The 12,652-nt window shown below is 44.4% G+C and overlaps 2 protein-coding genes across 2 annotated transcripts in view; both read right to left on the bottom strand.

Moving 5' to 3' along the window:
• Positions 1-2,350: 2,350 nt before the first annotated feature.
• LOC109973867 (insulin receptor substrate 2-B-like) lies at positions 2,351-11,257 on the bottom strand. The gene is made up of 2 exons (XM_020623713.1): positions 10,493-11,257; positions 2,351-2,619 (listed from the first exon to the last, which is right to left on the bottom strand). The coding sequence occupies exons 1-2, from the start codon at positions 11,217-11,219 to the stop codon at positions 2,615-2,617; spliced, it is 732 nt and encodes a 243-aa protein (XP_020479369.1). The 5' UTR covers positions 11,220-11,257; the 3' UTR covers positions 2,351-2,614.
• An 8-nt stretch (positions 11,258-11,265) lies between these two features.
• Positions 11,266-12,652, bottom strand: part of irs4b (insulin receptor substrate 4b) — a 4,092-nt gene continuing 2,705 nt past the window's right edge. The window contains exons 3-4 of the mRNA XM_020623722.1: positions 11,353-12,533; positions 11,266-11,300 (exon numbers count right to left, since the gene is read on the bottom strand). Of these exons, the coding sequence (XP_020479378.1) occupies positions 11,266-11,300; positions 11,353-12,533 (1,216 nt within the window). The remainder of the gene's footprint in view (positions 11,301-11,352; positions 12,534-12,652) is intronic.

The following is a 12,652-nucleotide window of genomic DNA, read 5'->3' as shown; positions in this document are numbered from 1 at the left end:
GCTTAAAGAAGAAAGAAAAATCAGAAACAAGGCAAAGATAGCATTAGATGAGTGAATACTGAACAAAACAATGAAATGCTGGGGGCCACGTTAGCTGTCAGTCTTTGTGTTAAAGCACATTTGTCTATGAAAACAGTCACATGGGTAATAGTCATGGGAAAGCAGCACAAGTAGAAATGCTAAATATGGGCGTTATCAGTCTGTTAAAGTGTGAGAGAGAAGAGGCAGCAAGATCGGGCTAAGACTCTGATTAATGTGGGTGTTCGCTGCCTGTCCAAATGTGTGTGAGCGAGGTTGCAACAGGGCAAGTATGTCCAGCGCGCTGCACATGGGCTGGAGCTCGGGTTACTGGAAACCTCTTTACGTCACCCGGAGCCAATGATGAACACTCCAGCATGCATATGTGTATGTGTGTGAAAAATCCTGGACGTCATCAAGAGCCGCTAACAAAGAGCCAAAACGGGGGCACAGAGGACTTGGCCTTACCTAAATAGGCCTGCTCGACGACTGTGCGCGCGTATGCATTATGAGAGCAGGCATGGCAGACGTCAGATGACAGTGGCATGTGTTTTCATGATGTATGGGTGTGTGCATACATGCCACGTCTTCCAAAGTACCGTATATAATTCACTTGCAGAGACGTAATGTGTGTGCATTACACTTGTGTTTGCATCCCAGTGTTGGTGTCTGTATTTTGTGCTTTTACTTTTCACAGCGTTGTCTATGTGCATATGTCTGTGTTTGTGTCAATTCCATTCTCCCTCACTAACCTGAACTGTGCTACGGACCGTATGAGGTAAAACTGAAAATGTAAAGCAAAACAAACCTCTGCTTCAGTTTACTAAACTGTTCCTTGTGCAGAAACCTGAATAGGATGAGCCGAGCAGGGGCAGCAGGGCAGGAGAACAACTTCTTCCATTCGCCGGCCACAGAGCGGACTTTCCAAACCTCTACAAACCACTTTCATTACTTCAGATTTTTTTGTTTTGTTTCAGAAAATAGTTTGACATTTTGGGAAAAACACTTATTCACTAATTTACATGAAATGATCAATACCACTCTCATATCTGTCGATAAGTAGATAAAACCAGCCGCTGGTTAACTTAGCTTTGCATAAAGAGTGATAAAGCTAGTCTGGTCCAGTCCGAAGGTGAAAGCATCTGTCTACCAGCACCTTTAAAGCGCATCAGTTACCACATCATATCGCATTTGTTGCTATACAACACTGTAAATGTTAAATTTGTTTTACAGAGGCATAGTTCACGCCAAGACTTAAGGTAACAGTCCTGCACATAACACTGCCATTTTTAAAATGTGTTTTTTGTACGGATTAAAGAACCCTAAGCAAACCAGCTAGTGGCAATAGATTCATAGTTGCTGCACAAAAACCAGAGTGGTATTAATCATCCCACCAAATTTGCCCAAAAAAAGCAAACAAATATATTTCCTAAAATGTTGAACTATTCCTTTAAAGGTTGATTTAGTTGCAAAGTGACAGTAAAGGAGACATAATTAAGACAGAAGAAGCTTTCCAGCATTTGACTGGTGGCCGGCGTTATTACCCTGCCCTGCCGAGTACCATCTGTGTCATGAGAGCAAACAAAGAAATGTTACTAGAATATATGTACCTATTGCAACAAATAAATATGTGCTACTGAATACGACTAGAGTAATGCTTTAGCTTTCGTGTTGCATCAGTACACTGTGATAAACCCATACAGATGCAGTACCATAGCTCTCTTTCCCACTTGTCCCACTGATGCAGCAGGTGCTTTTGGATCGCTGAGGTGTGAACGCCATGCAAAATGGCAATCCAGAGGGTGCGGGTACTTTGCCGTACCTGATGCAGAAAAGTATGGGAAAAAGCACGGTACTTGTGCACTGCCACTTCTCAACTCTGAAGCTAAAATGGATCCAGCCAGGAGCTTGTATCATGTCATTAGCAAAAAAAAAAAAAAAAAAAGAAATCCATTCAAAAGAAAAATATACATTTTGTACCATAATGTCCACAATATAATAACTGTATGGTACCGTACTGAGGATGAATTATGCATGGGGTAAAAAAAACTAAACAAAAAACAATAATCAAACATATTTAAGCTCAATGCAAAGTAAAGGTTTCCAAGTCTGTACCATAATGCCTCTGCTTAAAATTCCAGCCTCCCTTTTTTTTTTTTTTAAATACAGCATGAAGAAGCAGAACCATCTGATAATAGAGGTGATCTATGGTGCTGCTGACACCCCCTCAGTCAAAGTTCACTGACTGTGTGTTGGAAAAAAAGGCAGCCTGCTAGGCGCGAGAGGGGGGGGGGGGGGGGGGGGGGGGGGGGGGGAATGATTAAAAAACAAAAATAGGACACACTATGCATATAAAACACAAGAAAATTAAAAGAAGAAATACACCTAAAAAAATAACTGCAAGCATTTTTGTCATCTATTGTGATGTTATTGTTGTTGTTTTCTGCATCCAGAAGGGAGCGGCATCTCAGTCTGGAGGAAGGTCAGAGGTCACCGATAGAGAAGGCCAAAGGTCGCAGGCAGAGTCAAGTGCCCAGAGGAAAGCAGTGAGGAGGAGGAGGAGGAGGATGGTGAGGAACCTCTGTCATCCTGGTGCTCAGTCTGAGAAAGGTGGTCAGAGCAGAAGAGAAAGTAAGTAACCCATCCTCAGAATTCTTCAGTGCTGGTGAACACAAACGTTAGCTACAAACACAAAAACAAAAACAAAGATCAAGTCAAGGTATAATGTTTGACACAGATGCTATGTGATAATGAGAAAGAAAAAACAGAAAACATTAAAAGTTTTATACAAAAACTGTTCTTCAGCAGCAACACTTAGTGAATGCTGCCAGGGATCCTGTGGCTTGATCATTCTACCTGCTTTTGCCGAAGGATAACACACCTCAGCTCTTCACTTTTCCCCCTATGCCCAAGTCCACAAACAAGGGTGCAAAGGCCGGTTTTCCTGAAAACACCGCCTTAAATTTGTTGGCAATAATCCCCCTGATACAAGAATAACTTGTTGTGACTTGTTGTGACAGAATATTTAAGTTTGCAAGTAACAGAGCCTGACTAAATAAAAGAAAGCTCAAATACCAGAAAACTAATTAGCAACTTTTGAGATGGTTGAATTATCATAACAGTAATTTATTAAGTAAAAAAATGCTAAACATTAGCCTGCCACACACACACACACCACCACAAAGAAAGTGGAATGTGGCTGGTTCACTGACAGTTTGAACTGACAATATTAGCTGTTTCTGGACATTGTGCAGCTACTATGGCACAAACAAAATCCTTTTTCTTAGAAGTTATTTAACACAGCAATAATATCAAAGCAGGTAAAATGATCAAGCCACAGGATCCCTGGCAGCATCGAATGCTTACAGTCACAATAAAGTATTTTGGCCAAGTTACAGTTACTGAGTTATGTTCACCCTGTGAAAGCTTTTCAAAGAATCAGCACAGATGTAAGCCCTCAGACTATAAAGATAAAAAAAAGAAAAAAAATGTCTGGCAAATAAGGGCGCACGGCCAGTGAACTCTGGATTCAGTTTGTTTCCAGCACACACACACACACACACACACATATACATAGTGTGTTTCCTGCCCTGCTATTATGGCCAAGCTTGGGCTGTCAGGTCGGCAGCCCCGAATGACCCTGGGGATGGCGGCCGTCCAGCTGGGTTATTCCACTGAGAGCGAGGCTTTGTCTGACAACAATGCGAGCAGCGTGCCACAGTACAGATGCTCTGCTGGAACGCTGCTCTTCTGTTTGCTAGCCACAGGGATGAACGGACGGACCGACAGAAAGACAGGAGCAGACAGAGAAGACGAGTAATGTGACAGGGACTAGCCTAAACACAATCTGGAAAAAGAAAAACACTTCAACCACTGGACATCTCCTAAAAACACTCCGAGTAAACTTCACTGCCGTTTAGCACTCAGACAGTAACAAAGTGGCAGATCATTGGGTCACTGAATGAGCAGAAGCTCAGACAGACATCAGCTAAACACAAACTGAGAGGCCACAGCCTGGACGTTGACACCGGCGGACACAGAGTAGACAAACTCGGAAACCCACAGAAAACACACTCGTTTCTTTCAACAACAAGAGACAGAGACCAAGCAACACTTCCTGCTAAGACTCAAACAAACTTCTGTTGATTTTCCCGACTATTCAGTTGTTTCATCAATGGGGAAAAAGGAAAATTAAAACTTGTTACAATTCCTCAGAGCCCAAGATAATGTAATTTTGTATGAATAACAGTTCAAAATGCAAATATACAAATATAATACACTATATAGTATAATGATGTAGGGCTACATATCCATTAATCTGCAGATTATTTTCTCATTTAATTGATTAAGCATCTGAAAAACGGTGTAAACTGTCATAACCTTTTAAAAACACCCACAAACAGCTACTATCGGTCACACACACAGTGTAAAACCCTAAGTATTTCATTCATTTTCAAATAAGATAAAGTTAATTCTCACAAATCTGATGCTGGAACACATTGTCATGAACTGATTAAAACTGATTAAGCAATTCTTGAAATAGTTTGCAATTAATATTCAGTGAACTGATTTAGCTGTTTCAACCTGAAGTGACAGGGTTGTGTAGTGTTGTCTAGCATATAGCAAGGAGTCATCCACCAGCTCATCCAAGTGATCGCTTCATGCTGCTTTCGTTTCATATTAAGCCCTGCACGCTATACAGTGCGTTGGCCATGTGGTAGTGGTGTCCGAATACTGTGTAAATCCATCCGCTGTATAACACACTATAAAATCCCACAGTGGAGCTGAATAGCATACGCTGTATACTGGATACAATGCAGCATGTGCAATCCAGCTGTCTATATAATTTTCTTACATTCTAAATGACTATACTTAACATTGTAAATAACACGTTTTGGCAATCCTGTGCTTAATTATGGTCATGACAACAAAGCAAACTTGAATTTATGTGTGTGAGAAAAAGAGAGAGTGCAGTCTGAGGTCTCTGGATTTCTCTGCCATCCAGACTTTGATCAAAACAACATGGGCCTGACTGACCCGGACTGACCTCGGTTAAACACAAACACAGGCATGCTCGGCACAAAACCCGGGTTACAAAAACACTGTTCACTAAACACCTGCATTGGCTAACAGCTTGTTGTGCTGCTGCAACACAGGCAGGTGTTCATAGCCGTGACCCTCTCTCTGGTTCCCCCTGCTCTCCCCAACCTGCCGCTGGTTGGTCTCTCTATCCCTAAACCCTGTTCGCCCAGCTGGGATAACAGATGAAAGGTATCATGGGAGTGAACAGCAAGCACAACGTGTTTTGACCCGACACAGACTAGGGTGACAGCTGGGGCGACGGCCTGTCCGGTGCAGATCGAGGAACTGAAGAGGGCAGGGGTCTGACTGATGCCCAGAACTGCTCGATTTCCCCCTCATATGTCGGGATCAGCAGTAGCAAACTTTAGAATTTAAGCTCTAGATTTTGGAGTTGTGGATTTAAGTTTCTTGAGGCAGTAGACGGATGGGAGATTCATTTTGATCTTCAACCAAAAATCTGAAATTTGACATTTTTAGTCTCCCATGGTGCTTTATTTTGCAAACGCTCACTAAAAAACAGACCACCTGGGGATACGCTGATTTTTTGTGAACAGATGAACTAGCACTGCAACAATTATATGATTAGATTTGTCCGCTGGTATGAAATGAGTTTATTTCGGTGGCATTAAACTATTTTAATGAGCAAGTGTCACTTATGCAAAAATGTCATACATTTGGTCACATCTGTCTGACTTGACAGATGTGAGAATTTGAAATTTGTCCTTGTCATATCTGGCTGTGATCTGTGTTCATTTTCACAGTTTCCTGGCATTTTATAGACAAAATGAATAACCGAAAAACTAACCACTGGATTAATCAGGGACAAAAATGAGTGTTCAGGCATATTCAGACAGTTCCAGCTGTACTAAGTACACTAGAGATCACTTTCAAACCTGTTATCGTGGTTGTCCTACATGACAAACTGCACTCAACAGCTTTTGTATCAAAAGTGCAAGTGAAACATTTGCCAGATTTTTTTTTCTGCCAAATTTAAAGTAAACTGAACTACGACCCCCACAATACGCTGACCGCCACAATGCGCGTCCAGTGGAATTCAGACATTAATTGTAGGTGTTCATTTGTGTCGACAACAATCTTACTGCAGAGAAAATAACTGAATTTCATGACTTCTGTAATTCCTCCACTCTGCGATCTGATTAAAACATCTCACGTAGAAAATTTCCAAGCAGGCTGTTAATGTGTGTTAGTCTGACGTACACAGAGTTGCTCCTAAATACACCTTTGTACACACAGTCTGATAAAGTTATCTAACACCACATTCCAGTAAGTCGCGGTGCACTCTAGTAAAACCCTGCTTTATCGTTACCCTGTGTCTGAGAGAGGCCACGAGACAGAGAGGAAAAAAAAAAAGGAGAAGCCAGAGAAAAGTGATGAAAGACAAGACAAAGAGGAAAAGGGAGCTCCTGTATGTTTGAGAGAGAGAGACCGGGTAATGCGCAGGACCACCTCTGTAATCCACACTTAGACTAAAAGCACCCAGAACAGTGAGGCCACATAGCTGACAGTGTTTAGATCTACTTAATAGTAATGAAACGCTTCCCTCTGAGTAAGCACTGCAGGACGCTAGACTCGCATCTCTTTGGTCTTGTATAGCTCGATCACCGTCTGTAACTTTATTTAATTTGTACATCTAACGCTTATTAGTAGTTCTGAAATGCTAAAAAGCAGGTTTCCAGTTCTGATGACCTATCTGTAGGGGAGAATAACAGCTAGAAATAAACATCAACATATAGATACAACTAATGATTATCATCATGATCACATAACCTGTTGACTAATAGATTTGTTGTTTGGTCTGTAAAATGTCAGTCCAAGGTGACATCTTGCAATAGCTTGTTTTGTTTGACTAACAATCTAAAATAAAAATAATAAAAAGATATTCACTCTGAAACTTACTGCAAAGAGCAGCTCAAACTCGAAATGTAAAACTCTGGAAAACACCACCTTCAATTTTGCAGTCCTCCAAAAACTTGACTGACCAGTGGGATGGCTGCTGGCTCCAATAAGACCAGGGTTAGGGGCTCAACACACACCAACACTGCCATGCTTCTCACTGCCATTGTCAGTGCTTTGACTTAAAGGGCTCATCTGTTATTTTACCATTATTTATTTGCTAGACAAAATGGACACTGCAAAAACTTTAACCTGTAGGGGGGCTTTCAGAGCCACAAACACTTTCCTGTGACAGACAGAATGGCTGCTTAAAACCAAAATTGTGTGCATGCACAGTGGTGAATAATTCTAACATCTGTGGGCAAATATATCTGGCTATTTAAGAGAGTGAACTACCTCTGAATGCAACACATACACACTCAGTAAAAAGGGGGGTCTTGTTACAAGCAGCACATTCCTCAGACCGGCCTATAAATTCATGTCATCCTGGAAATAGACCTGTAAATATAGAAGCGCCTGGTTGCAAAGGTGGGAATGAGAGAGGGCCGGGCAGCCTCGTACCAACTTCTCTCTCTGCTTCACACTCTGCCTAAGCCTTTACCGCCGCATATCCACTTGGCTGGGACACAAGGGGAGGGAGAGGGAGAAAAGGGCAGGTTCCCACTGCTGTCACTTACAGCTAAAAACTTCCCCGCTCTACCGTTTCACTCCACAGCTTCCTCTCCTGACCCGGCTTTAACCTTTCCAATCTTTTATCCACCTGACCAAATGAAAGAGGGGGTGGAACACCATCTCTCACATCATCCATCCTGTCTCTGGCCCCTAACCCATTAGGGCTATAACACGATGATCAAAACACTAGAGGAATATTTACCATTTTACAGCCTTAGAAGCTCAGCTCTACATTTACACCATTTATTAAGTTTATTGTTTCAATTATCAATTAACCAGATTGTCCTTCATAAAATGGTTTGTTCTATAAAATGTCAGAAGATAGTGAAAAAGCCGCAGAGCCCAACGTGACATCTTTAAATTTCTTATTTTGTCTGACCAAATCTCAAAAAAACGCCTGAAAAAGTATTTCATTAATCTATCGGCTATTTTTTGATTAATCAATCCTTTGCTTAACTTAACAATAAATAATGTCTACCATTTATCTTTTATTCAAGCATTTTCTCATAAAAATACATCAATTTACTTCAATGGCTTGTGCCGTCTGTAACATATTTGAGGGATTTTCCACGTCTGGAACCTACTGAAAAAGAACAGCAAATGAAGCGTTTGTTTCCACTGTCCTCCGCCCACTTTCGAGACAACTTCCCGGAGCTGGATTTTCAGATTTTAGGTGCTGAGCTTACTTAATTAACCACCCAACATAAACAAAGTCACGTTTTGTTTAATACTTCTAGCACTGCATATGTAAAATTTCCTTGAGAGCTGGACAAGAAAGCGAGTCTCTCCCTCCCCAGGTGTGCCTCTATCAGTTCACCGCTGCAGCTGAGAGGAAGTGCATTCCTGAGTGATGATGATGCTGAGTTTCCTATCGGCCCCGCTGTGTGCCTTGACACGCCACCGCCGCAATTACAGCGCCACATCAAAGGCAGCCTGCCATGACTCATCACATCCAAACACACACACACACACACACACACACACACACACACCCCTACTTAGATGCACAGCAAAGACTGTAAACACACCAACACATACATAACACACAGGCAAATACTGATAACGGGCCCTAAATCCATGAGTGTGTGTGTGATGGATTAACATTTCTGAATGTTACCTTGAACTGCATGAAGGAACACACAAACATTTAAATTCTTAATGAACCTGCTGGCAGCAGCTGAAAATAAGCACACATGGACACACACACACACACACACACACACACACACACACAATCGCATGCACTTGAGCACTCAGTATCAGTTGATCTCCTGTGCTGGTGAGCACACATACAACACTGTAACAAACACACACACACACACACACACACACACACACACACACACACACACACACGCCCTTTCATCTCCATTCAGCACCACAATAAATGAGTCAGACGACACTCGCAGAGAATCCTGACTCATGCTCATGCACACACACACATACAAGAAAAGAGAAAAGCGGTGATTCGGGAGGAAGCAAAGGAAAAGCAGTAAAGAGAGAGTATGAAAGAGTAAGAGTGGGTTAAAGACAGACGACCACAGTCAAAGAGGAAGTAAAAGACTGAAAATGGAGTCAAAACATCCTCTTGATCCTCGTTCACACCATCTACAACAGCAAGTACAGGCCTAACCTCAGCACCATCAACATCAGCACCTTACAACAACAGCGCCAAACACACACTGGTTACAGCTACTTAAATGTGAGGATTTGCTGCTGTTCTTCAGTCAGTCAGAGTGCACAACTGTTTTTGAAGTGTGTGTAGTTTGTATTTGCTGTGTTTTACCAGGAGCTGGATACACTGTACATATACACACATTTCAGGTGTAGCCAGTAATTCCCTCATTGTGTACTATTTGTCTATCTGTATTATGAATCCGTCAGCCTAAATAAGCAGCTTAATGAATGACAAGAAACTTCAATAGCAGCACTACAAACTACTGCCTTAAATTAAGACCTCTAACAAACTTTGACACAAAAAAAATCAAAACCACATGCATCAATAAACTACTGCCATATTACTGCACTTTAAGGTGTTTAACGTGTTTTGCCATCAGCTGCTTCTGCGGGCACTGGATTCTTGCAGGTTTTGTATAAACATTTTTTAAAGATATGGAAAAGCGTCTCAAGTGACACTTGCACAGCAGACAAATGGGTTTAAACGCTGAAACACCCACACTGCATACAGCACATGCTGACACGAAGAACACAGCAGCACATGCACAGAGAGATACACCCAGCTACAAAGACAGGAAGTCAGGGCCTTTTTTGGGTGATTCAGTCCGCACTTGACCTAAGATAAACCTCCGTTCTTTTCGGCAATGCTGGCACGCAACACAGACCTTGAGATGAACCACATATTGGTGCCACTTCCTCAAGCAGCACTAGATTTCAGTTCCCTGGACAGATGCCTTCAAAGACAGTGGCTGGCTGCTCAAAGCGCCTGAACGCAGCCTTGTAAAGATTACAGAGATTTGATCCAAAATAAATTCACTAGAGGAGCTGCAAACCAGCTTAATACGACTAATAATAGCACACAACACTTGGGGTTATTTTGGATTTCAGTGAGGTAAAAATATCCCAAACACTTCTTCTTTTACTCACAGATGTAAGCTTATTCCCATGCATACCCACAAAGAGAGAAACTATGTTTTTCTTTACACCGGTGTGGCTGTGTAAAAGATTTTCCTGCCAAATTTGATTACAAAAGTAAAACAGAGCATTTAAACAATGGTTGTGAGAGCAGGTAAACATAATTTCCCAACCTGACATACAAATATGCAGACATACACTTGTATTAAATCACCATTGTTTGTTGTGGCGACTCCATCAGATCTGGTGAAGTCTATACTGGCATAGGCTCCATTCTCTGGTAGAGGCACTGTCCCCGCCACCGCCAAGCTCCCATTGCTGCTAACAGCTCCCGACGTCATGGCTCCTGTATCACTCCCGTCCTCCCTCAGCTCCAAGGCAATGTAGTTCAGGCCATTCTGGTAGCCCACAGACATGTTCCTGCACACCCTACTGGCTCCAGCCCCCGAGGAGGAGGAGGAGGATGCTGAGGTCCCAGAGGCTGTGATCATTTCCATGGCTCTTGCTGGGGCATGGTGAGCCGGTGAATCATCTACACCCTCCACAGACATCCACACACTGTCAAAAGATGCTGAGCTGGCCCATCTGGAAGCATGACCCTCTGTTAGATAAGATCCGTTGGTGGCTGTGGGGTTAGACAGTGTGGGAAGGGGTGTTGAGGATGATGGGCCTCCTCCAGAGGGAGTTGAATTTGAGGAGGAAGTGGAGGAGAATGTCTCTGAGCTGTGTCTCCTCCTGCCTTGGGGATCGGCTCGAACCACCTTGGGCTCCAGCTGTTGTGTTAGCATCCTACTTGGGCTCGAGGGAGGGAGAGGAGGAGAAATGGAAGAGGAGGCGGCAGAGGGCGCGTGGCCATAATGTCCCTCAATCACGCACAGATGCTGCAGCATGGCTGTGGGGCTCGTTTGCATCCTGTCACCTCTGCTGAGGTTTAATGTCATGTCTGTGTAGTCGTCCCCCGCTGACCTCCAGTGACCTTCAGCACCATCATCCCAGAATTGCTAGCCAGGGGTCTGATATAGCTGGGTGGGTTCCATGGGGCAACAAGGCTGGGCCTGGGTGACTGGTTCTTACCCAGATGTCCAGCACTGTCCTGCTGGTCTGCCCCTACCTCCACACTCATATAGTCCTGATGAGTTTGTGGCTGGGGAGGGGAGTGACGGTGGTCACTGGATCCCAGGGAAAGCGTTTCATCTTGGGCAGAGAGAGGATAAGAAGGTGACTGTTGTTGGTGGGGATAGTGATCTCCAAACTCAATGTTAATATACTCTCCAGGACTGGAAGGCCCTTCAGAAGAGCTGCCAGTGGCGGGGACCGAGGCTGAAGTACCTGCAGACGCTCTGGAGGGCTCATTAGCCCGACCATGGAAACTCCTCCTACCTAAAGGAAGCCGGTTTGGCCTCACAATACGTCGGTCAGCCATCGCAGCAGTCGTGTGGTGAGCTCCATAAGGCGGTGGTGGGTGAGAGGGAGTGGAGGTGCTACTTCCTCCCCCACCCCTCTTCTCTGGTGTTGACATCAAAGCTGCGGCAACTGATGGATAGATCGGTTTTGCAGGCGAACTCATAGGAACATACTCCCCATACTCCTTCTCATCCAGATCTCTGGAGGGGGCCTTGTAGGAGCGAGGGAGAGAGAAGTAAGGGCTGTAAGACTTGGGGGTGCCCTCAGGTCTGCCAGGTATGCAATACCCACTGCTGCTCTCATTGGCGAGCTTGTGCCCCCCACTGCTGCTGTATGACATGTCCATATATTCCCCATTCTCTGGTCTCTCTGCTATGCTGTCACTCCCACTGGCCCCAGCTATGCTGGAGCTACTGTGAGGGCTGGGACTGAGAGAAGCCTGCACTGGGGAGGGGGAGCTGCCACTGCCCCCCGGGAGCATCATCATGTAGCCATGAGGGTCTGTGGAGGATTGGGACTGGAGCGGGGGTTGGTGGTGGGCTGCACTGGCACTTATAGATGGACTGTGAAACTGAGGAGAGTGGGAGAAGTGACTGGAGTAAGGGCTGGGTTGCATAGGCATATAGTCAGGGGGAGTATCCCGTGGTGAGGCAGCCACGCCACACATCATGGGCATGTAGCCGCTGTCTTCCTTGGCAGAGGAGGAGGAGGAGGAGAGGGGAGGGCGTTCGCTGCCGGTCTCTGTCCGGGAGAGTGTAGAGGGACGACTCTGCTGGCTATGCTCAGAGCAGGAGCTGTAGTCAGAGCGGAGAGAGGAAGAGGAGGAGGATGGTCCACCACGGAGCAGCCCACTGCCAAATGGTAACACAACATCCGACCCCTCGTCCACTGAGAAGTTGGTCTGGGTCATTTTCTGGTAAACTGCCACTCCACAGCCCCCAGTTGCACCACCAGCGGGCCTGGAGAAAGC

This window comes from Monopterus albus, unplaced genomic scaffold (assembly GCF_001952655.1).
Source record: "Monopterus albus unplaced genomic scaffold, M_albus_1.0 scaffold308.1, whole genome shotgun sequence".
Classification (NCBI taxonomy): domain Eukaryota; kingdom Metazoa; phylum Chordata; class Actinopteri; order Synbranchiformes; family Synbranchidae; genus Monopterus; species Monopterus albus.
Note: the sequence above shows the minus strand (reverse complement) of the source record. Positions and strands in the feature narration are given on the sequence as shown.